At 33.8% G+C, this 25,290-nt stretch overlaps 2 protein-coding genes across 3 annotated transcripts in view; both read right to left on the bottom strand.

Moving 5' to 3' along the window:
• Window positions 1-4,175, bottom strand: part of LOC131853052 (proton-coupled amino acid transporter-like protein CG1139) — a 42,922-nt gene extending 38,747 nt beyond the window's left edge. Inside the window, exon 1 of the mRNA XM_059203844.1 lies at window positions 4,008-4,175. The gene's annotated coding sequence lies outside the window, so the exon portion shown is untranslated. The remainder of the gene's footprint in view (window positions 1-4,007) is intronic.
• Window positions 4,176-7,109: 2,934 nt separating this feature from the next.
• Window positions 7,110-23,494, bottom strand: LOC131852966 (coatomer subunit beta'). 2 transcript variants are annotated; one of them, XM_059203725.1, is made up of 18 exons: window positions 23,406-23,494; window positions 23,035-23,193; window positions 21,259-21,451; window positions 20,818-20,966; window positions 20,418-20,592; window positions 20,147-20,333; window positions 19,931-20,064; window positions 19,032-19,331; window positions 18,725-18,815; window positions 15,825-15,990; window positions 15,317-15,486; window positions 14,076-14,244; window positions 13,514-13,775; window positions 12,056-12,212; window positions 10,964-11,093; window positions 10,366-10,685; window positions 9,151-9,274; window positions 7,110-7,888 (listed from the first exon to the last, which is right to left on the bottom strand). In XM_059203725.1, the coding sequence occupies exons 1-18, from the start codon at window positions 23,406-23,408 to the stop codon at window positions 7,856-7,858; spliced, it is 2,922 nt and encodes a 973-aa protein (XP_059059708.1). In that variant the 5' UTR covers window positions 23,409-23,494; the 3' UTR covers window positions 7,110-7,855. The 2 variants fall into 2 exon arrangements, with proteins under 2 accessions (XP_059059708.1, XP_059059706.1); XM_059203723.1 differs by lacking the exon at window positions 23,406-23,494 and having other exon boundaries at window positions 23,035-23,205.
• Window positions 23,495-25,290: the final 1,796 nt, after the last annotated feature.

Here is a 25,290-nt window from a genome sequence, read left to right on the forward strand (position 1 = left end):
TTTCAGCAAATACAGCAGACCTTGCGTTGTAAGTGGAGGCACAGAATAAATAAATAAATATACACTCATGGACATACTCCACAGCGCCGTCCAGTCTGAAACTTGTATATTTTGACAGCATCAGTGGTCTAACAGCATAAATATACCGCCTAACTTCCGGTGGTCGCGCGTTTAATTCCTCCTACGATGGAAACATTCGTATTCGTCAATATGATATAATTGGTAACATGTATTTATTTTATGTAAAAAAATATATGTTTGAAAGTTTCTATCATTTGTTCAGTAACGTAGATGACGCTGTCTACTTAATGCAATATATGTATAACAATTTACAAACTGATGTAGAATAAGATTGCTATAAATACATGATACACAGAAATCAATGCAAATAGACATATCCATCCTATATAACTTTATGTATGTATGTAACGTATGTTGTATTGTGCATCGAACCTGCGTCTATAGGTAGGAGCAACGTGGTAACTAGTGACACTATCGAGATTTCACATTACTTACGTCATATTAAACGTCAGATGTCTATTGTATATGATAAATGGACAACATCTTTCAACATTCAGTTGACTGCGCTCCTTCAATCTAAGGTATATCGATTACTTTCGACATATTGAAAAAAATATGCCTTCTTCAACAAAAAGGTCTCTCTGATGTTGCAATGGATTCCATCGTATACCAGAATTAGTGGTAACGAGAACGCAGACGTATTAGCTAAACTGTTACTGAAGGCTCCGAAATAATTTTTATAACGTCTCACCTAATGGTTAGTGATTACCGCTGCCCATGAGCAGCCGCAACACCATTCGAATTACAAGTGCGTTGCTAACTTTCTAAGAAGGAATAAGCTATTTTCTAGTAGGTATCAATTTTGTATCAATTCGGAAATACCATTGTTGAAAGGTGATTCTGTTTTACAAAACAATATTATGCAACCTTAGGTCATACAATTTTGGTAAAATTTCATAGACTACAGGAACCTGGTATAGAACATAGTCTATTCTCGAAGTTAGTCTCTTCGTATGCCATGGTTCACGTGTTGTAATACAAGCAATTCTAGATCACAGAATACGTTCTAGACATATTCTTTCGGGACTGTTCGGGTGTCTTATTGACGATGTTCATCTGGCACTGAGAGAATGCGTCAGGGACCCTCGTATGAAGCAAGGTTGATATAATAATATAATTAGTTGTAGGTATTAATACTGTTTTAAATTGTCTAGTTTCTTTTTTTATCAAATATGCATTTTATATCAAAAATGGACAAATGCCCCTAAATTAATAAAGAAAAGATACATCGTGCATTTCTTATTTATTAATGTAAATACACATATTATAGTCTAAATACCTTAACGATTGGATGAAAGTGTATACTTACATGTCATATTTACTTTTCGAGACTACTTAAATCAGTGTTGCCAGTGGAAAATTTTACTACAATTAATCGGCTATTTATTTTTATAATAAATAGCTGATTAATTGTAGTAAAACTTTAAATATAATTAAATAAAAAAATCTCTTATAGATTTTTCAAAAACCAATAATTTCATTTTATGATGTGGTACTAATGTTTAAATTTTTAGTCAAGGCAGTAAATATCTGAACTGAGACTTCGACGATGGATTTGACGTATTATTGATAATTAATACATTTGGCGGTCTCGGTGGTCTAGCGGTTTAGCACACCGCCTTACTTCCGATGGTCGCGGATTCGATTCCTCGCACGGCACAAACACATTTCCACAACACGTGTTTGTACAACGTTTGTGTTGTGGAAATCAACTCCGCAGCCATCGGAAATCTTGGTTAGTTAGCTTACTACGTTGATAGTTTATATTGACTGTGTTTTGCCTTGTTTCCAAAGATCGCGGGTTCGATGCCTCACACGGTAAAAACATTTGGGTATTTTCTAAGTATACAGCGTATGTGGATAAAAAATATGTAACTAAGAATTTCTATTAGGTACTCACTTAATAGAAATTATTAGTTACAGGTAGAGTAAATAACACTTAGCTCAGCTTGGTATTAGAAGGCGCTGGCCGTTGCGTGAATTATCCTGAGATATTATTATCTGATGATACTAAAAGCTATGGTTAGTTACGGAGGGTCCACGAATACATTGCAGTATTTCGTGGATGCAGTAAGGAATATTTAAATTTATATTTGCATATGGTACTGTTAAACAGCGGAACTGATCGAGTCCACACGGAAGTTGACCAAAAAATTCAAGAAAACCAGTTGTATGCAGCCAACTGTAGGCACCGTCATACATTAAAATACGACATATACCTAATATACCGTCACCGTACACCTGGCCTTGTCTTTACACATAAAACGGCTTTTGTAAGTTTAAAGTAAATACATAAATTTATCATATATTTATTTTGCAAATACAACAAGTACATATTGTTATAAATATTGCGCTAACATTATAAATAATGAAACAGATCAGATATAGACAATATTAAAGAAGTATTTTGATCTCATTATATTTATATTTACTTGTGGTCGCCCAATGGTCGAATAAGCATTATTAATGTTCTATTGTCAGACTATAATTCTAAATGCGTGTGTAGTATATATATATATTAGTGTGTGTAATGCTTATTTATAGATTTTTTATGGTTATATTGTACTTATAAATTATGTAGAGAATATTTTTTTTTAATTATAAAAAAAATATTCTCTACATAAACTATAAGTATAACTGTAGTGGACACATTGACCATTAAATTGAATAATTGTATATGTGTATAATTTCTAAGAGGGCCCACAGCGAAGTAGTCAAAAAGTGATATATGAAAAAAGATACCAAAATAATACAATATTTATAAAAAGCATAAATGTGCGAAATGCTATACTCCTCCGTCCGCTCAATTTTGTAAAGAGGATAACAAAGTATTTACTTGTCGTATTAATATAGATGCCTAGATATATTAAAATGTTAAAAGTCTCCGCTTGGGAGGCTTCGGTTCATGTGATTCTGTGTGTGATATGACGATTTTACTCAACAACTGCATGTTATTAACTTGATAGGTATTCGGTACAGTGGTGTAACTTGTTTTCTCGTATCTTTTTAGGGTTGTTACGTATTGAAATTGATGTTTTAAGGAAATATAGATGTAGATTTATGTGTATTATAATATCACTATATTGATATTGCCTACGGGGATCGTGAGACATGGCGCCAGTGTAGAATGGCGTTAATTGACCCATTGCGGACAATTCATCTAAGAATAAGAGACGATGGTTATTCGAGAAGTTTACGAAACTAGTCTACAAGTACTACTTCCAGAAATACTACCTGACTACCTAGTCAGGTAGACCAAAGAGTCAGTCAAGAGATTATTAGTAATGGGACCTTATATTGCATTACTAATATGAAATTGTTTGTGGATGATGGCGGCAAGGAGTTCGCGTCGACGGTGATGGTTTCGAGTAACAAAGTCAGGTTATAAGGGATAAAAGGATGATAATAAAATCAAATAATTTAGGATATAATCTAGAATCTAGAGTATTAGGGACATGTGGGAGTTCGGTATAAAATTAATGTTTGATTTTTTTAAATTCTCCTGTCACATGAAATGTAGGTATACGCAAGCATCTATTTTGTGATATCTATCCATCCTACTATATAAATTATAAGGGGATGGTCGTCCCTAAAGAGAAAATATAATAAAGAAAACAAATAATCAAATAGAAAAAATGAAATAATATACCTACCTATATTGATGATTAGACTGCTATTGATGATATACTTAATTGAATATAAATTATACTTTTTATGTATTATGTTACTTTTAGATTTAGGTATACATATAAAAAAGAGTAATAAGGATGTAGTAGTAGTTTTTTTTACTATTACATTTTTCACTTTAAACATTTATACTAACAAGAATACTGCTATAATAAATTAAAGTAATATAATTACTATATAAATTCAGTTGAACGTGTAGAATTAAATAATAAATTACCGATAATAAAATATCGACTTACTGTACGTTCGTCGGTATTGTGCCGCGACGGATCGTTTCCCAGCTCTCTTACAATATAGGTGTGGATGCGCGTGCGCAGGTTGATCGCGCGCGGTCAACTGCAACAGGCTCGCAGCAGTTTACTAGTGGCACAGCGCCGACGGCGACCCTGCTGATAATGCTTACTGCGCGCTGATCTTGTCCTATAATGTGTCTCAGCTGTTTGAAAGAATACCTGCTCTAATCAAGTGTTTACGGAAACACCGTGCAACGAATTATATATATATATATATATATATATCTATATATATATATGCGAAGAGTTTCTTTGCTTGAACGCACTAATCTCTGGAACTATCAGTCAGAATGGAAAATTCTTTTTACTTTCTACAGTCCAATGCCTGAAGCCTAAAATTACGCTACGACCTTGAGGTGTTAAGAAAAGGAAGCTGGAGATAGAGAAAAGAGCTCAGATGACTAACATTTTTTTAAATTAGTCTACGGTTGAAATTACAATGCTGACAGTCGAATGTAGATAGCGTGTCAGTACATACCAAAATTTAGAATACTCATTTTACTTAATTTGTAATTGCACTTAGCATTTTTAGCGCCACTGTTATGCCCCCGCCAATACGCATAGGGTAAAGATGGGAAGGAGAAGGTGGCGACCAAAGAGTAAGTATACCAGTGGAAGGCGACATTTTGTACAAGGCCGCCGAGACGACCAGACGTATGATACAAATTATTAGCAGTGTGTATCATTTAGTTACGCAATTAAAGTGGAGTTATTTGAAAGTGAAATAAAAATCAAGTACCGCTGCATCGATATATCATTTTTGAAACTTCCCAATAAGTATGTAACAACTCATGAGAGGTACCATAGGATATGTATATTTTGTGCCGTTGCCATCAGGTGGACTGTTAGCTTGCGGTAACTAAGTTCAATTAAAATTCCATCAGTTGTATAAAAAAATCATAATAAAGTAATATATGCCGACTTTACAATTTCTTATTTGTCTGACATCTTTAATAGTGCAGTATAGAAATTATTTACATCTATGGTGGTGGCAAGTGAACCAGCAGAACTGTTTCTTCTGACAATCTGTAATATTTAGTAGTTCATGAACTGGAATGTCACAAAAGGTATCGGCAGACCTGATAGAAAGTGGTAGGTAACTGTCACGTGACGACATGGTGTAATATAATATTGTATGTAATGTCTGTTCGCTTATATCTTTTAATGTGTGATACGAAAGGTTTATGTGTATAATACATACATGCATGTTATACTATAGAACAAGCTGAGAAATTAAAAAAATTTAATTCGTCCGTGCGATGCCGCGACGGGTCATTAGTATCTTATAAAAATAAAATAAAAAAAACAGAGGTCCTAATTTCACTGCCGTATCTCACACTTGATGAATTAAATACAGCATCCAAAACAAGCAAAATGGCAGCTAACAACAAAATTACGTTATGTTACCTCTATGACCGCGGCTACAAACTGCTTTATTTCAAATACTAATTCAAATGCTGAACAGAATTTGTCTTAGTTTAGGATCATTTTATCTATCCTTACCGTAGATCTTACGCTATATTTATATATATATATATGCTTAGACACAATTATTTTTTCATTTAAGTTAAGCTCATCCATGTACGCCTCTTCCAAAGACAGTCAAGGCTTGATGATCTATCTTTATCCATTCACTTATGTTATACACTATGTAACAATATTTGTTGGTGAGAGGTAAGGTTGCCTACATAAATAAACAGCATTACTGATGTCACAATGTGGCACCCGTGATATCATTCTAGTGCAGTGTTTCCCACCGTGGGCCCTAGGCCACATAGAGGGACAATTTGGATTATTTAAATTGGACTTGAAATCGTTTCGGGTCATTTAAATGCAAAGCTAAATTTAAGGAAAGAAATCAAATTATATAATAGTATTAATAATTTTGTCACTAAATTAATATTCTTCTTCTTTAGGTGCCCTCTCCTACCGGAGGTTGGCGATCATCCTGGCGATTCTAATTTTGTCCACCGCTGTTCTGAACAAGGATCTGGTGCCTACCCCAAATCCAAGGCCACCGAAGATCAGGCAGGCGCCGCACTTCATGGCTAAAGAATCTAAGGCAGCGGCCTTTACCTTGGATAATTAATTATAAATGACCATATTTTTTATTACGCATTATATGTCCTAGGTACTGTAACTTCCTACGTTTTATGGTATCCAACACTTCAAGTCTTTTTTCCAAAATGGATGGAAATATTGAAAAATGTTTATTAAAATATTTTTTCATTTTACAATTAATTTACGTTTTTCATTACATGGTTTAAAATATACTTTCTGTTTTTCTTTAAATGAGGAAATCACTTGGAAATTTCCAAGTGATTTCCTCCTACCATTTTTTCCCAAATTCTTAAATGGGTGGCTGTATAAGAATTTTAAAAAAGGTGGGGCATGTCACATAAATCTTTGGGAGACACTGCTCTACTGTGTTGCCATTCTAGAGGTAGATATTTGTAGATGTCATGCCCCTAATATGTACCCTACATTTAAAACACAGCTTACAAAGCGAGCTGGCTGTCGTCTGAAATAGGTAAGACAGGTACCCATTTTGACGAGTTTTTACAGTGTACCTGTGGTAGATGGTGTTGATTGAAGTGTGATCTTAATTAATATTATAGAGCCATGCCTTGGGTTTATAGTAAATAATGTCAATAATAACAATAATTTTTCATACAGCAATCAACATCGTCAAGTTGGCATGGCATCAATACTTCAGATAATATAACTATTATATAATTACTTTATATATATATATATATTATTACTGCAATTTGTTGTAAACTTGTAAACGGTGTTGATCATAATTTAGTCTTTACTTTTCAAAATTGTGTAAAATGTATAATTAAGTCGTTGTCATAAAAAAAAGTTTCCATTGGTAATAAAGTTCCCGCACAGTAACAGTATTTGGTGATATAGACAGTGCAGTATAAGAAAACAATAGTAGTGTAACATCAATTAATGCGGTAGATTAATGAGACCCGTTTTGATGGAAAAATGAACACAGCTTGATCAAGGTGAAGTGAAATAAAAATTGGATTAATTTGATTGTTGAAAAATTTAATAAAACATGATGCACTTGTGGTTGTCTCAATCGTTATATTTACATGCAAATATTACAATCAATCCTAGTCATTATGACCTAATTACATACTTCGTGCAATCTAGTATTTGACATATATTATGTTTTTTTCTGTCTGTCAAGGCGGAATAGACAATAGTTATTTGATAACAATAACAAATAACATGCAACATATGCAACATTTTTGTGAATGTCACGCTGCAAAATTTTACTAATGCACTCTACATGCAGGTAAATACTAAACCTTGTACAATAGCGTACCTATATGATATATCTACGATAAATATATTTATTTAAAATTTAAAATAGACTATAAATTGTTGGCGTAGCAATTAAATATACATTTAATTTGAGGCGAGGGTCGAGAGGTATTGCGTGTCGGGAGTATTCAAATATATTTCTCTTTACAACATCTACATATTTCACGTCTTTATTAAAATAAATTTTACTAATCGTCAGCGATTTGTCTTAGCGCCTCCTCCACGCGACTTTACACAATTTTACACAATAAATGAGGCGCATTCATTATTTGTCATGTATTTATACAACACACATCGTTATATTTTGTACAGTGACATAATCTAATCAGAAAAGAAACAAAACCTTGAAAGAAAACTGTATAATACTTTAATCTTAATTGTATTAGCACTTTAGGAAATAGTACATTATATAATAGTATTATATATAAAATAAAAAATCTAAATACACTTATATATTAGTCCAATAGATCCGCTTCATCCGACAAGTCCTGGAAAAGAAACATCCTGAGTTAGTGTTATGCACCAGACACTGTGTAAGGCACTACCCCCCTCCCTATCCCCTCCCCACACACACACACACGCGCGAGCGCATACCCATACACTCGACGCTACACTGACAATAATAATTTCTCTCTAAAACTTAAATTAAAAAAATAAACCACAGTTTTACCCAGACTAATAAAACATAAGTTTAAGTGTTATTTAATAAAAGTAATATATTTAAGAAGCAATTTAATTTCTTTGACAAAAAATGTAATTTTGTTTGCTCATGTATTGGAATATAAACAAATTTTATTTTTTAGATATAATGTAAGGAAAAATAATGTGTTGAACGCAGAAAATGTTTTATTTCATAAATAATTAATAATTATAATAATATCCCAGGACAATTTCGACCGCGTCAACTAGTCTGTACCCACAACACAGGCTTACCTTAGCCTGTGTTGTGGGTACTAGACGACAGATATGAGACAGACGACGACTGAGATATTTCTTTTTGTAAATGTGTACATAATATATGTATATATGACCCGTTACAAATAATCATACTTATGAATAATTAATAGCAAGAATGGCAGTGCACAGTGTGCACTGTCTGTTAGACTACCGAAGTCGAAAATAAAATTCTTCTTCGCTTGTTTAGTTGATAACACACAATTTTAATCGAAATAAAATATAATGAAGAGATTTTGGAAAAAATATATACAAGAAATGTATTGTAATGTGAAAAAAAAATATCAAACATTATTTCTTTTTGCATAATAAAATTTCACATAAGACGCTAAGATGATATTGTATTAAGATATTATTCTGAAATATAATTTCTTTACTAATTATATAGATTGGATACGTTTTATAAAAATCACTAAACAAATAAATAAGATTAATAGACCTACAATATATAATATACAATTTAATGATTTAATTTAATTTGTATTTAAAAATGAAACTGTTTTTTGTGACATGTGCAAGCTCATGTGAAAAGAATAAGAGCCGAGTTTCTAGTCAGTTCTTCTTAGCTCGAAAGCACTTCGAACAGACGGTGGATTTGACATATAAGAGTCTGAAATAGGCCTACATGATTAAAGATAATTTTATTTGATATATGTTCCAATATTTTATAATTATAATACGTATAATATATACTTCTTCAGTATTAGTCTTCATCATGATCATTTAAGACAACGCTGTCCTTATGATTGGAGGATTGTACTATTAAGAAAACTGACGGGTAGGCCCCATTACGTACCACACTATCGGCGTTGCCGTCCAGCTCGATGCCGTCTATTTCACGGTCGATCTCTTCCATTATATCAATAGAATCTCTGCGCTTCAATTTTCTTGCTAGCAACTCGTCAGTGTTAACAAATAAACTGGAATTTCCAAAATAAGCTATAATCAACTTACATCAATCATACAACAAAAATTAAAAATAAGGGTTGCAAAACAAATGTACTGGGGTCTATTAAAAAAGAAATTAAAAAATCATTACAAAACCTATAAAAAATAGTGGACGACATCTTTGTTTATAAATAATGTATATCCTGTAATATCCTAACAAAATATGTAATTGTATATGTATACCTGCCTGAGCCTGTCCTGAACGAATCAGGATTAAAACCCGTGGTCAACTAAACTGATAGTTATATTGTTTATCTGTGTGGGTACCTCAGTCTAACCTATTTTAGCCGCTAAGCAAATTATTTCCTTTGCAGGCTCTGTTAGGGTTCCCTAATACTAAAACAGAGCAAATTAGACAGAAATTGCAGGATGACATCTTATCCTCTAGAATGGCAACGCATGAATGGTATTTCGAGTGTGATAACGCGATGTCCGTAGTGCTCTACATATATATGGTTACCCCTTATCATCAGGTGGATAAATCGGTTGTTTGCGATTCCGTTTACTTAAAAAAAAATATTAAAGATTATTTACCCACATTATAAAGATAAAAGTTAAAAGAGAAGTTTTATTCAAAAGTTTACGAGTTAATATAATTATCCCATTTTAATTAATGCTTTACCACATGAGATACTTGTGTGTGTAAAATTAGCAAGGGTACTGGATATTAACGGGTATCTGTTTTCTACCATAACACCACAAAGAAAGCCTTTACACGTACGCTATTTAAAGTGTGAATAAGTAAATGTACATGTAAATGTAGACAAAGAGAACGAGAAAAAACTGCGAATAGACCTGTAGCACTGCGAGCTGCATAGATCTATTGTGCTCGCTCTATTTCAATGTTCGCTACCTAGACCCGTCTGGGAAAAGAATTGAAGAATTTTCTTAGGAGTGATGGTTTTTATCTTCTCAGAACAGTGTGTATTCTTTCTAAATGAGATATTTCGTTTATGCATGCATAACACTGATTCTGGTAGGTCGTTATTAAGACTTTTGAATTACTTACGGGCAAATACCAATTCCACCATGAGATATGTTAATTGACAATCAATTTACTGACCTGCTAGCGGAATCGGGAACTTCGACGGTGGAGTCAGCGGCCACATTGTGCCTCCTATCGCTGGTGTTGTCCGTTCTCAAATCGCTGGTGCTGTCTGGTGTTACTTGATTGCAGTTCTCCAGCTTCCTTTCGCTACCGGATGGTTTCAATTCACCGGGGCCAACTGTCAGTTTCCATGCGCCGACTTTCACAGCCTGTGCCATCTCATCAGCGAGCTTCCGCTCTATGTTGCACTGCTTGGAATCAGTGGGCAAGTTGGACAGCTTTGAACTGTGCTCGAAACCGTACTCTCGTTGAAATTTTTCCATCACGAGTGAGTCCTGTAAACGAAGACACGCCTTTGAACAAACAGCGTTGTCTCATGTTATATTTATGTATAAAAGAATTTCTAAAATCGTTTTATTATTTTGTTCCCATTACAAGCAATAAATAAAATCTTTCTTTCGTGACTGACACTAAAAATATAACTTAAACTGTTGATTAAAATAAAAAATTGACGTTCATAAGCGGCTAAAATGTCCTACTCATAATGTCTAATAATTTCTAATTTGAATTCTCTGGAACACAATTTGTAGTGTATTGTATATCTAACGCTGACCATGTACTCTGGGAACAGGTTCTCGTAGTTGTGAGGGTCCGCCAACGACTGTCCGGACTTCTTGTTGGTGGCGCCGACCGACTCGCGCCACATCTCCACCACCTCGCATACCTTCGACGGAATGTATGACCTGCAACACAACACACCACAAACGTTATTATTGTTTTACAGCATAGGGGACAAACAAACTTGCGGGTTAGCTGATGGTAAGTAATTGAGAGTTTAATGAACAACATTCAAGATACTGTACTACTACCGAACTATACGGCCTTGGCGGTCTAGCAGATTTGAACACCAACTTACTTCCGAAGGTTGTGGGTTTTGGTTCCTGTTTGTGCCATAGCAACATTAGTATTCATGAATGTACTTATTTATTACATAATATGTGTGTATAATTATTTATTATGTATAAATTTATAATATATATATATATATTTGTATCAGCTGTCTAGTACTTATAACACAACCTCTGCTTAGCTTGGGACTACTTGGGGCTGTGTGAAATTATCTTGAGATGTTATTATATTATACAAAAAGAGATACATATAAAAAAGAATCATAGTTATTAAAAAGGAAATCTTTATAACTCTGTTGTAATGTTACTATATTGATATGTATATGTGATGATACCATATTCCTCAATTATTCCTTTATATCAAGGGTATTATGTAATAGGCTAAGGCTATATGTAATAGCATGTTTCTCATTCCAAATTATATATAAAACTGTGTTTTATTTAAATTTGGTTAGTGTCACATTGTGTTGACATCCATTTATGTATTTATTTGAAAAACATTACAACTGAATATTTTCAGTTATCTAATACCCATAAAGATCTGCATAATTTCAGAATATCTGTTAGTTCCGCAGGGTTATTTAAGTTAATGTTGTAATGTTTCTTAATGGATAATAATGTAATAGTTCACCGGTATACGTTAACGGTTTACACTGGCAGGGTACCATTGGAGGATGATACAATCAGGGTTAAGTAGATCAGTTATTCCATGGCAAATTCAGCAGGAATTTATTACGACTGTTTTTAGGGGGAACCGCCTAGAGATCAACCCGATATGGTATGTGTATTAGTGTTACCTGGCAAAGAAAGCCGCTTCAGGCAGCTTTTCTCGCCTGATCAGGAGCTGGAGACAGGCATCCAGCTCGTTGAGGGTGAAGTAAGCCAAGAACGCTATGTTGTCATCACCCTCCGCTTCCGACATTCGAGCCACATCTTGCAGCAGCTGCTTGTCACCTGCGCAGATATATTTGAGTACAGACCTAATATAGCAACCACTTTTTCACGTTATAAGTTCTTCAAAATATATTTTTTTGTACTGTACGTGTATTCAGACATTAGCAAGTATTATGTGGAGTTTAAGTGATGGATTCTTGGAATCATGATGTTCTCTTGGTAGAATCTTATGGTGTATACAGATGCATTCATAATAGAAAATCATTTATTCAAATAAACTTAATTTAAGCACATCTGAATAGTCATAACAATTTGTTTTTTATCTACCACTCGTTCGGAAATCTGTCTTATCACAGAAGAACGAGCAAGAAACTTGTGTGTTGCTCTTTTAAATAATGCTTGTAAGTTTACATTTACAAGTCGAAACGTGTGAATACAAACTACCAACCAGCACTAATTTTTTTGGGTTAAATATAAATATACAATAAGATTAAATCAGTCGTAATGATAAGAGCAGACCAGTCCCTACAAGCATCACTCGTTCACGAGTATGACGGATGAGCCAGCCATCACTGCACTCGACCATATTTTAGGGAGACCAATGACCCGGCCCACCACGCCGCCACATGTCTGGACATTTTAGTGTGCATGACTACTCGTTCCACTCCACACGTCACAGCTACTAAAAATTACTATATGGTAGTTACAGTATTCGCACTTTATATGAGGATGCATGCGGCAATCAATACAAAAGCCGCTACGCTATCTTATATCAAGAAGCAGTTGTTGTTCGCAAATAAACTTATTCTTCCTATATATTGCTATCATCTATAAATTCATGTATCCTATAATCAGCTTTTTTATATAACATTTGTTTAAATTAAATTTTAAATTGCCTCACTGTCAGATTTAGCGTAGATTCTGGCAGTTTATTATAGAATCTTACCATCAAATTAATTAATAACTTTTGTGTAGACGGTATTTAGGTAAAATTAGCTTATTTTTATTGCGTAAGTTTCTACTTGTACAGTCTTTAAGTTTCTTGAAACAATCTAAGGTTTTCCTTGTATACATAATATTTTCATAAATGTACTGTAAGGCAACGGTGAGGATATTTGATTCTTTAAAGCATTGACGTAATGAGTCTCTAGCCGTGTCCAAACTGTGTCACCCCACCTTACATTTTCCTATTGTTATTTAGTATATAAGATCATTATTTCTATGTACAAATTGTCAGTCTATTATCATCTGTAATATATAATGCATTGTCACAACCAACAACATCGTATCATTTACCCGCAACAGACCTTATTCTGCGAGATTTAAAAATAAACTATGGTACTATATGGTATATGACTCACCAGTGCTGGCAGCGAACAGCAAGAGCGCGCTGTAATCCTGAGCTGCCTGGTAACACGCCTTGGTGAGTTCCGTATCGGCGGCGGCTGCTGCAGCCGCCCCGAGTCTAGACCAACGCGCTCCGGATGTTCTCGACGGAGCGCCTTCAGCTAATGTGGCCTCTTCTGCCAGCTGCTTCGCGCGCTGCAGTTCCCCAAGGGCTAAGGCCAGCTCGAATTGATGCTCGGGCTCGGTAGATACAGCTAGGGCTTGTTGTTTGAAGCCCTACGACACACATATATTTATTAAAGAAAATCACGTTCGGTTTTTTGAGAGTAGAGGAGCGCAAGACGATGTGCTTTATTTACACGCCATCAGAGCACAATTTAAAATTAAAAATTTTACTGCTTGGAAACCTTCACCATTCTTCATAATATTTATAATTCTAAGGTAGACCATGTCATGTCATGTCATGTCTCGATTTTCACTTGCTTCATTACTAACAAAATCTGTTAATAGCATTAATATGAATACAATTTGTTCAGGCAAAACAAAAATGTAGTATTGTGTGTGTGTGTGTGAGACCTGTTTCTCGAGGAAGTGAGCAACCCTGGTGCGGTGGTCGTGTGGGATAGTAGGCAGTACGCGGTCTGCGGTCTCGAAGTCGGCGCGCATCACCGCCGTCTGGTACTCCAGCACCGACAGCAGCAGCGAGTACGACACGATGTTCAGCTCCTTATCATTCAGGTACAGTCTACACACAACACACAGTTGCAAAATTTTAACAAGATGACAATATATTTGGTTATTATTTTATTGAACAGGATTGGTAACAAACTAAATGGCCACGTAATGAAAAGTGTAGCATTGACCTATTGTATTGTATGTTAGACACCCTTATTGCATTTAGCCTTTCGTTTAGGCCATAGAGCATGTAAAACCAAGACTACTAGAGTAGCCAGCAAAGCTCCCCCAGAAACGCACAAGCCTTCTGATGTCTTCATAGGCATCACATACATTTGTATACGTTGTGTAGTGCTACGCATTCCAGTTCGTTATTTCAAAGAAGACTGTCTGTAGCACCTATTACTAACAAGTATTAGTTCAAATGTCAGTGGTCAGGTATTTCGTAACAGTGACCTATATAGATGAACAGAACCCATGGTATAGGACTAAATTTATTTAGTCACTTGTGCTATAATTGTACAGCATCTTCTGAGGCTTGATACCACAACTTGCAAAGCAGTAGCATGCTTTGTAAGTTGTGGTAGTGATACAATTGAGGCCGAGAAAGAGATATCTACTCAAACGTAATATATCTATATATCTGTATTATTTAATACAGATATATACATATATTTAATCTATGTTATTCATGTTTATGTTTATGTTATACATGTTATGCTTGTCAATGTCACTTTTATTAGCTGAAAGAATTTAAACAATCTCTCTTTCTCTTTTTTTTAAATTCTTTCAGCTGATAAAAGTGACATTGACAAGCATAACATGGACTGTATATATATACTTTTTTCTCTAAAAACTTTTCATTTATGCGATATCTGGTCGCTAGTGAGATAAAATTTATGTTCAATAATATTATTGTAATAATTTACAAGCTTATTTGAAAAGCATAAGAACTGTGCTTCTGTTCAGATCTTCAAATAAATCAGTGCGTACAGACGGTAAATATGTATATGTCATTAGTCAGTAATAGACCTACATGATAAAGATATTTTGATTCCATTGATTTAATAATAAAAACAGTTTATGGAAGGATATGGGAATAGTGAAATCTGTAAATGTCTGTCACATGTTGGCGCGCTCACCTGTTCTCCTTAGCAACGTAGCCGAGTATGTACATGGTGTGGTCGAGATGTGAGATGGTGACGATCTCACCGCCCACATAGTAGTTTATCCTGTTCAGTGAATTCGTGTAGATGAAGCAGTCTCCCACCCAGAGACCGGTCTTCACTGTCTCGTTCACCTCACCCACCACCTACGCAATACAATGCAATATTTATACTCGTCCACAAGTATAGCAACATATAAAGAACGAAACTATTAGCAATAATGCTGACCACCTTCATGAAGGAGGACTACTAGCCGAAAGGGGTGGTGTATCAGCACTACGGTTGCAAAATTGTTGTCATCAGTGCTGTGACCACACAGTCAATTTATATTTCATATTAATTTCAATATCATTCATATTAATCTTAGTCTATAAGGTATTTATAAAATGGGCCATTAGTAATATGAATTAAGTAAAGCCCCAAGTACATTATGCCAGTTGCGCTCAGGCGGTATTAAGGCACTAGGATATATGCGTGGGTTTACCTCGAATGCATCCTCAATGCCATCCTCTGTGATGTTGGCGTTGCTTTCCCTGGCGCGCGTCACCACCGCGGCGTTGTACTTGAGTACATAGTACGAGTCGTCAGTCGCCAGGCACACTAGGTTCCCGCTCTCCGACCAGTACACGTGCCGCGGCTGGATCTCGATACTGGGGACATACACCTCACATCAAATCACCACCATCTAATCTATATAAACTCTAATAATAACCACAATTTAATAGATGTATGCTGTAATGCTCAATTTATAGCGGATATACATAAATGATATCAAATGTACCAAATCGACAAAGCTTATATTTCTTGTAGAAGGTGGCATGCTATCAAATCCCCACCATGCAATAGCTGCCCTTACTGAACACGTTCTTTCACACGCGAAAAGGAGGGAATATTTCAGTTTCTGTTAAAACTGCATTTATTTCGATCCGAGGGTTTTAATTTACATAGACACGTATAAGATTATTCAATCAGAAGCCCGCAATTTTGCAGTGATAATAATAAATATTGTGTGTGCAGTGCAGTGATTGCAGTGATAAGTCATAAGAAATAAAATAAATTAATGATTACAAAAAGTAGTGCCTTTTTGTAGCACGCACGATTGAAAGACACGGATTCGTTCTCTTTGTAAATTACATTCACATACATGATTTGCTGCGTGAAAGCCAATTCGCGTATGTGTAAAGGCAGATAATGTCATAGTACTATAAACTACACAATTATGATAAGCCTGATTCTAAAAAAGTGTAAAAAAATGTAAGAATAGAAATACATAAACAAGATTCCAAGAGCACAGCTAGAACTAGAAACTCTAAAAATAAAAATATTATTCATAGTTACAGTTACGTAATAGTACTCTCACTATAAACTAAATTAAAGGAATCGAGGGAGGACATAATGACTCATTATGTCCTCCCAAATATAACGATAATACGAATATACGAATATAACGTGTATCACGATAGAGAAGTGTTGCAATTTTACAATGAAAATCTTAAATTGATTTTATATGAATAATTTTATGGTAAATAAAAATTTACCTCTCTCAATGTTAATTTAACAATTTATTAATTGTCCTGTACCGTTCTGCGTCTCAATGTAAGAAACGCGAAAGGAATTCGGATTTCTCTTGTCACAATTGTTTCACTTATTAGACACCTAAATATGTTACAAAATAATATACAAAGTTGTGTAATATGTCAGGCCAAATTAATTAGTTGAATGAGCTGTAGATAGTAATAATTTAGGTCTAAAATTTAAGAAATCATGAATGACTATCATTTCTTAATCACTAGGATAATAATGATATTATTCAGTACTCAATTAAGATACTCTCTCATTCTCATAATAAAATGTCACATCGCAGCACAAAAAATACAAGTATAGCTATACAAAACAAGCATAGAAAGTATGCAGCAATTACTAATTAATATTCTAATACTTAAAAAGACAAACATTATATTTTAATACTTAAAAATAAAAGATATTATAAAAAAATATTTGAAAAAAAAACACATCACTACTAATAAGAGTAGTAGATATAGTAATAATTCATATCATTTCAATACATAGCTACATTTTTATGTGAATGCGTACATAATACACATAGAAAACAACCACACCAATACAAACACTCTTTCACAATTTTGAGGAAACTTTACAGCAACCATCGAAAGTAAAGTGGTGTGCTAAACCGCTATATCACCGATGTTGTCTATATATATATCTATAGTGGAGATACTATTAAATATATTAATACATCAATTACATGAAATAAACCTGTCCAAAAAGCTTATAACCCTTGTAGTGAAGGTGGCATGCTAGTGGCAAACATGACAGATGTAATAATGTTTTTTTCATTTGTAATGTTTTGCCTCTTTATATACCAAAAACGTAAGACAATGATTATTAAACAAACAGGTATTGTATAATTATCGCTGCGCTACATATTAAATCTAGAATTTAATGAAATGAAATGAAATGATGAAATGAAATGATTTTATTTACATCACCCAAACTGGAGGAATGTTTTCAGTTAAAATATATTTATTAATACACACTGTCGGCTTACATCCATTTGTAGATAAACATTTTTTATGGTAAACAAATCAGTTGCCGCAACTATCTAGCATTTATGTAAACCACAGCACGGACGCGATGCGTGACGCGCGTACTTTCACGATAACACATTGCTCACATCCTGTCTACAGTTTATTGCCGTACCATACGCCCTGATGTAAACTCTTCACATAATAGGACCCCATCATCCATGATAAAATCATTTACATCGTTTTGATTCTTTCATTATATCTGGCCAATATTTAGGATTTGTTATTGAAATAAACATGTCTATCTTTACTACAAAGGTGCATTTATATATGGATATAATGCTAACTATTCACAAGGCCATCTAGTCCCAAGCAAGGCATAGCTTGTTATATGGGTACTAGACAACTGACAGAAATACTTAAATACATTTTTATTGTAAGTACATATAATCAGCCGAATACAAATAATCATATTCATGAATACAAAAGTTTGTACGTGCGAAAAATTGAATTCGCGACCATCGGAAGTAATGCGTTGTGCTAAACAGTTAGACCACATGCAATTAGAAAATATGCAAAACAAGGATAAGTAATATATATAAAAGTTATATACAGCAAGTAGCATTTCAGAACATCTACGCCAGCATTACTTAATATGTATCAACGCATACAACACATAAACAACACTTGACAAGGATTTATCTTAAGCATATATGAATACATTGCAAGGAACAAGACACTGACATATACGCAATCAATAGTTAGTTAGCTTGTATAATATTATTGATGGTCATTCATACATTGTTACAAGTACACAAGAAACAACTGTGATGCTTACCGTCTGATTAGGTCTAATTGCTCCCAATCATAGAAGGAGAAAGCCATGCCACTGATGGACTTCACGCCCAGCATGAATCCACCGAAGATGCCTGCATAAACATTGTAATACATTCTCAATAACAGTAAACATCTCCCATTGCAAAGAGCTGTCAGAAATAACAGTATATTAATCTTTACAAACATAAACTGACAATGAATAGTTAAAAACACTTGTAAAAGAAGATAACAGATCTATTTAGCCGTACAACAGCTATCGATAATCACAGATTCAATTCGATAATGCCACAGTGAGAGTAAAACAATACCTTCTGCTCCATACTCCGGTTTGAAACTCTTCCTCTCTTTAAAGTTTTTGAACACTATGACGGTACTGGAGTTCTCGAGGGTGGCATATTCAGAGCTGTCTAATGCCCACACGAACTCCTGCGCGGTTCCAAACGCCTTGTTCCTTAGTGCCATCGCTGTGTAGATTATGTATTCTCCATCACCACAAACCACCACAAATCTACCGTTGGGATTGTGCGCGATCGTCTGTGGATAGATCTCGCACGAGCCCATGTCCTTGGCCACCACTGGAACCCGCTCTCCATCCTTTATTTCAATACCTGCCAACAAGACACATTCATTCAACACACAGCCACTTGTAAATCATTTGCTTGGCTCTATTGGCTCAATGAAGTTTCAGTATCTAAATTAATAATTCTTATTACTTAAATTAAAATAATTTAATGTATACATAAACAGTAACTATTATTTTTATTAGAAAAAAAATATTCTAACAATAAATTTCTTGAATAACTACTTGCATGAATATAATCTATACATACATAAAAATAAATCGCTATTCTCTTAGTCACGGCACGACACGTGAACGGCTGGACCGATTTCGATAATTGTTGCATTTGTGAATGGTTCTTATTGAAAGAAAGAATTAAGAAAACGGCGCGGTACATTAGAAACGTTAAAATGGTTATCAAGTTTTCTTGTAGTTAAAAGGCTAATAGAGCGCAGAATAGAGTTCAAGTTACTTTTTACATTTTGCACAAGTTTTGTTATCTAAGATTGGACAACATCTGTTGGGTCAGCTAGTCATATATAAAACTGGAACGTTACAAAAATTTAAAAACTGTCCAACTACACCATACTGTCTCAGCAGCAAACGAAACTGTGGCAGAGGGTAAAGGCAATTCTGACTAAAACTCACCCTCTGGAAGTGCTTTCAAATTGACCTGTTGCATTTCGGAATGTTTCGCCCATATTATTTTGCCGCCATTCACATCCATGGAAATCGCTGGCTCCTCTCTGCCCACTTTTATCATTATTGTCCCCTCATCATAACTGGAAAAAGAGAATAATCTGTGTGTACTCTTTCCTTTTATATAATTTCATTACCTATGATTAACAAGTTAAAAGTATTCACCCAATAGCAATATTATTAGAGCCGTGCATGGAGGAAATTGTCCACACTCTTTCAAAACCATAGTTTAGGTTAGATTCAAGTCGGTAGGTGCCAGCATGCCAAATTCTGATAGTGCCATCTTCAGACCCTGTGAGCAGGATGGGCAATTCGGGATGGAAAGAGACTGCCGACACATTCTGTGTATGTCCTGCAAGAACAACAAATAAGTATATAAAAGAATAAAGGAACGCTTGAAACATCACTGAATAGAAATTACTATCTTTTAATATACCTTCTAGTGTTTGAACACATGTCTTGTTCTGATAATCCCATATTTTAACGAGCCTGTCGTCTGCACCACTTATCAGATATGGCTTGTCCCCACCGTGATAATAATCCACACAATTGACTCCTTTCTCGTGTCCCTCTAATGTGAAATTCGAAACTGAGGAACCCAGTTGCCATACCTAAATAAATTATAAGGAAATCAATACAAAAATATCTTACATGGACACTTAAAATAAAAAAATATATTTATATGTAAATAATTAAAGAAGTAAAGAGGTCTAATGAAACATATTAGACAATCTTAAAATAATATAATTATATATTATGGTAAATACATAGCATAATAAATAGCATTTGCTTCTTAACATAATGAAGTTACTTATATTAAGTACAACTTTACATACTTTGACCGTGGTGTCGAGACTGGCACTTGCAAATGTATTATTGTCCTTTGGATTGATTACAATCTGCATTACATAGTGGGTGTGGCCCTCAAACACTTGTTGACAGGCCCAACTGCGATCCCAGTTCCACAGTTTTATGAGGAGATCATCTGTAATATGCAGACACTTGGTACATCTTGTACTTTATAACACTGAGCAGTAAAAATGAAAACAATATAATACAATTTGAAATACAAAAGTATTTAAGAGAGAGAAACTACAAGCAGTTAACAGGTTATTCAGTTAGGACTTGGGTGTAGGTTTAAAAGTCCCTTTGCCTCACCTTCACTGCTGATGTTATTCTCCCTACCCAGACAAATCTGATAGGAGCTTTAAATACAAAAAAACGGATACAATAATACTATATTATGTACTTTATAATACGACAAAATAAATACTTACCACTGCTAGTCAGAATATAAGGCTGTGTGGGGTGAATAGCAATGGAGCGAACATAATCTGAATGTGCCTCGAAAGAGTGCACTCTCTCCAATGTGTTGTAATTGAACACGCGTATTTGCATGTCATCCGAACCCGTGATCACCCAGTTTTTCCTGGGGACAAATTTTGCAGCGCGCACTGGCAGATCGCATACCTGTCAAACATTTATTAATATTATGAATGTAGAAATAGTAGAACTGACTATATTATGTTTTTTTTACTACATCAAAGATCAGATTGATGATGCTCAATCCATAATGTGCAACAGTTACTGCATGACAAATATGTATTAATCTGGAGAGCACCAATAACCTAGATATCAAGATAGAGAGAACCTTAGAGATGAAAAGAAGCTACTAGAAGTATAATCCTGCAGTCAAAATCACATACAGTAGCTAGTAATATAATAAACTATACAGTTAATATATAAGTAACTAGCTACCCACCCCGGCTTCGCATGGGTGTGCATGTATTATATGTATAAACCTTCCTCTTGAATCACTCTATCTATAAAAAAAAAAACTACAAAATCTCTTGCATAGTTTTAAAGATTTAAGCATAAATAGGGACAGACAACAATAGTGACTTTGTTTAATACCATGTAATAATAATGATAAAGCATATAATTATATATACACTAGCTGTGCCCACAGTGTTCCACTCACATGAAATTTATAGCCTATGTGTTATTCTGATGTATAAGCTATATTACTATTAAGTTTTAATAAAATCCATTCATCAGTTTTTGCGCGAAAGAGTAAGAACATCTATTCATCCATCCATACTTAGAAACTTTCACATTTATAATATTAGTAAGATCAGAGTGAAAAGTTGTCTTCCAAAATTGCAGTTTTCTTTGTAAATATTATGTAACTTACTGTTTTACAGAATTTAACCAATTAAACTTTTAAATTTTATATTTTAAGATTTGATAAAGTATACAGTAATTCCATGATATAATCAGAAAATCAAAAAAGTATATAAGATATATAGTACATAAATTGTGGATTCACTGTTACATCATATCTGAACTAGATAGACTATTAGAAACCAGACAATTTAATGACAACTGTTGTGTCATTAAGTGTAAGTGTCAAATTTGTAATTATGTGGTCACTCTACTGAGGATGCTCAACATTTGTAATAATGATACATTTGTAATTTGTAATAATGCAAAAACAATTAAAGAACTCATTTTCATTAATTTCATGTCATATTCAAGTCCAAATTTATTTTGAGAAAGAGCTGTCTCAAACTAATATAGATTTATATAAAGTTAGAAGTAGGAGGTTCACACACTTTATGTGTTGTCATGTGAAATTTTTTGTTTCTATTGGGTATGATGAAATAGTATGTAATGGTTATACATTCAAATTATCATATTGCACATAATATATTAGGATAAAACTTTGCCAACACTACAATAAATACAAATAAATGATCAAATTGAGATTAAATTAATGTTGATGATGGATGAATGCAATGATATGTTACGGCAATAAAAATATGTAAATATCACTACTTAATATATAACAGATATATATAATTTGATGTTGAAATAATGTTTTATTTTTATAATAATAAAATAATAATGTAGGTTAGTAAAAAGGTTCTGCGATTTTTGTAATATAAATCATAATATGTAAATGTGTTATAAACCATACCAACCAATTCACACCAGTATCAGTGTGCATATTTTGATCATTCAAGTGGCAATAAAACAATAAATTAATTTACCTCGAATCTCTTGATTTGCGTGTGCGTCTCGTAGTTCCATATGTTCACGTCGCCGTTGTAGAGCGAGCAGAGCACCCAGGTTTCGGTGGGGTGCTGATCCACGCACTTGACGCGGTCAGACCTCGCTGTCAATTTCCTCTTGGTGTCCAGGCGCAACGGCTGCGGATACATAACAAAACGTTGGGTTAATGAACCCGACCAGCTCACAGATGTAATTATGTGCTTATTAATTGTACCCAAGAACGCCGATATGATTATGATGACACACTATTGACAATGCACCAAATACGTGGCTACAAATCTGTCTTCGTACAGATAAATGCAATATAGCTTAATTGTAAATATGAAAATTAAATCATAATAATTCTTACCATTTTTAATAGTTAAAACATGAAAAATTGTCATGCAGAAACAGAAAACTTCCGATGTTTGACAGGGTGGGTGGACGTGTCACTGTATTTTTTTTTGTGACACTCCAATCGGATACACTCTACACAATCTATAACCTTACCGGTAATTACCGATGAAACAATTTGGTAAATGGAATCGTAAAATATTTTATGTTAAAAATTTTGTTTAATAGTACTTCGCTGATGCTTAGTTTATAATTAATCACGAACTAAATAGAAATAAAGATTACGTAAATATTTTACGCATTTCTTTTCATCCGTCATTGCACCACAGACTACATATAACATATACGTTTTACTTCATAGCACAATGGCGGCATCTACTGCCGAAATAAATTATTGGTTTTAATTTTTTTCAGAGACTAAAATAATACATAAAGAAATACTTTCATTTGCTTTCCCCATTACATCTTTTTTTGTTAGTTTCTACACTATAAATATAATTCGATATAGGCAAATTATATTCAACATGACTTATTTTTTGATGTATTTCTCAAATTAGGAAACCAGTTTAATGGAAATTGTATTAAAACAGAATATTGCTATTTATTACCGTACTACCGTAATACATTATACAAGTCGCGTGACTCTTACTCATCTAAAAGACACAATAGGTAATCCATCCCTGCATACTTTATTATTCTTATTTTTGGTTTATTTGCTAAAATAATAATTATTTATAAAATGATAATTGGTTTAAGAACTCAAACCCTGTTATTTCCCCGCTTTGAAAATAACACAGCCACAAAGAGAGTAAAATTAAAACAATATACAGTTCTATATATATTTATTTGTTTCTATATGGACAAGAAAAAAAATACAAAATGTTACCAGATTTTATAGTTTACATTTCATTCGGCGGAAGTTTACTGCCAATGTACTAGCTTTGTTTAAAACAAATTGAATAAAATGTTTGCGGCTACGTATGCCCTCGTAGTTGCAATCATCACCGCGTAAAATCCAGTTAGTCAGATCAGTCTCTGTCAAATGATTCAAATGAAAGCGCAGTGTTTGAATTTCGATATTGTTTAAATAAAGAAAACAGTTCAAAAAAGTTACCCTTGTTTAGGGTGGTCAATTATTAAAACAGAAATAATAGTATCACATTCATAACTCCAAACAATGATATTACAAGTTTCCATGGTTTAGTTTAATAAATTAATTTTACACAAAAAAAATTCCATGTAGTAGTATTATACACAGGCCACAATAGTAATTGTTTGTGGTAAGTAACATTTTACAACCAATTGGTTAGTCAAAAAATAGTATTATAATACATAATTAACCATGGGACTTTGTAACAGTCATCATATAGAACAGATAGTTATGCTAAAATATAATTATCGACTGTATAACATAAGGGATATTGTGGTTACTTTCATATATTTATACTTATTCTAATGTATGAGAATCTTTATAAATAAAAATGAACATGCAGTGGTGGTTACATTTTCCATTTATACACTATGATTGTATATAATATGTATCTACATTATAAGAAAAGAACTTCATGATTTAAGATATTATTTCATTATAGAAAAATATATGTATAGCTATAAGATTGCCAACAGCCAATCATATATTAAAATATTCGTAATAAGCCTTAATTATTTTTACATTTAAACAAATTCACTCTGTGAACTTTGTACAAGCTTAATATATTTTTAAACTAATTCTTTGACAGCACTAACGTTTAGAAAAATAAAAATAATATAATAATAAAAATGATGCATTAGGTCTGTACGACCGTTCTGTCTGTAATTATATTTGGTTGCTGGTTCACAGGGTGCCGTCCGTACATAGTACTTAGTGGCGCCACCGCAATTTTGTTTTGTGCGATTATTTT

Source organism: Achroia grisella, unplaced genomic scaffold (assembly GCF_030625045.1).
Source record: "Achroia grisella isolate CSIRO2021 unplaced genomic scaffold, CSIRO_AGI_Agris_v1 utg874, whole genome shotgun sequence".
Classification (NCBI taxonomy): domain Eukaryota; kingdom Metazoa; phylum Arthropoda; class Insecta; order Lepidoptera; family Pyralidae; genus Achroia; species Achroia grisella.

Excerpts from the sequence above, each read along its gene's own strand:
- LOC131852966 (XM_059203723.1), bottom strand. The coding sequence starts at position 23,205 with ATGTATCCGCAGCCGTTGCGCCTGGACACCAAGAGGAAATTGACAGCG. Across the intron at positions 20,967-21,258 it reads TTATATTCTGACTAGCAGTG|ATGATCTCCTCATAAAACTG; the intron begins GTAAGTATTTAT and ends TGCATATTACAG. Across the intron at positions 9,275-10,365 it reads GTTCCCGATTCCGCTAGCAG|TTTATTTGTTAACACTGACG; the intron begins GTCAGTAAATTG and ends TGGAAATTCCAG.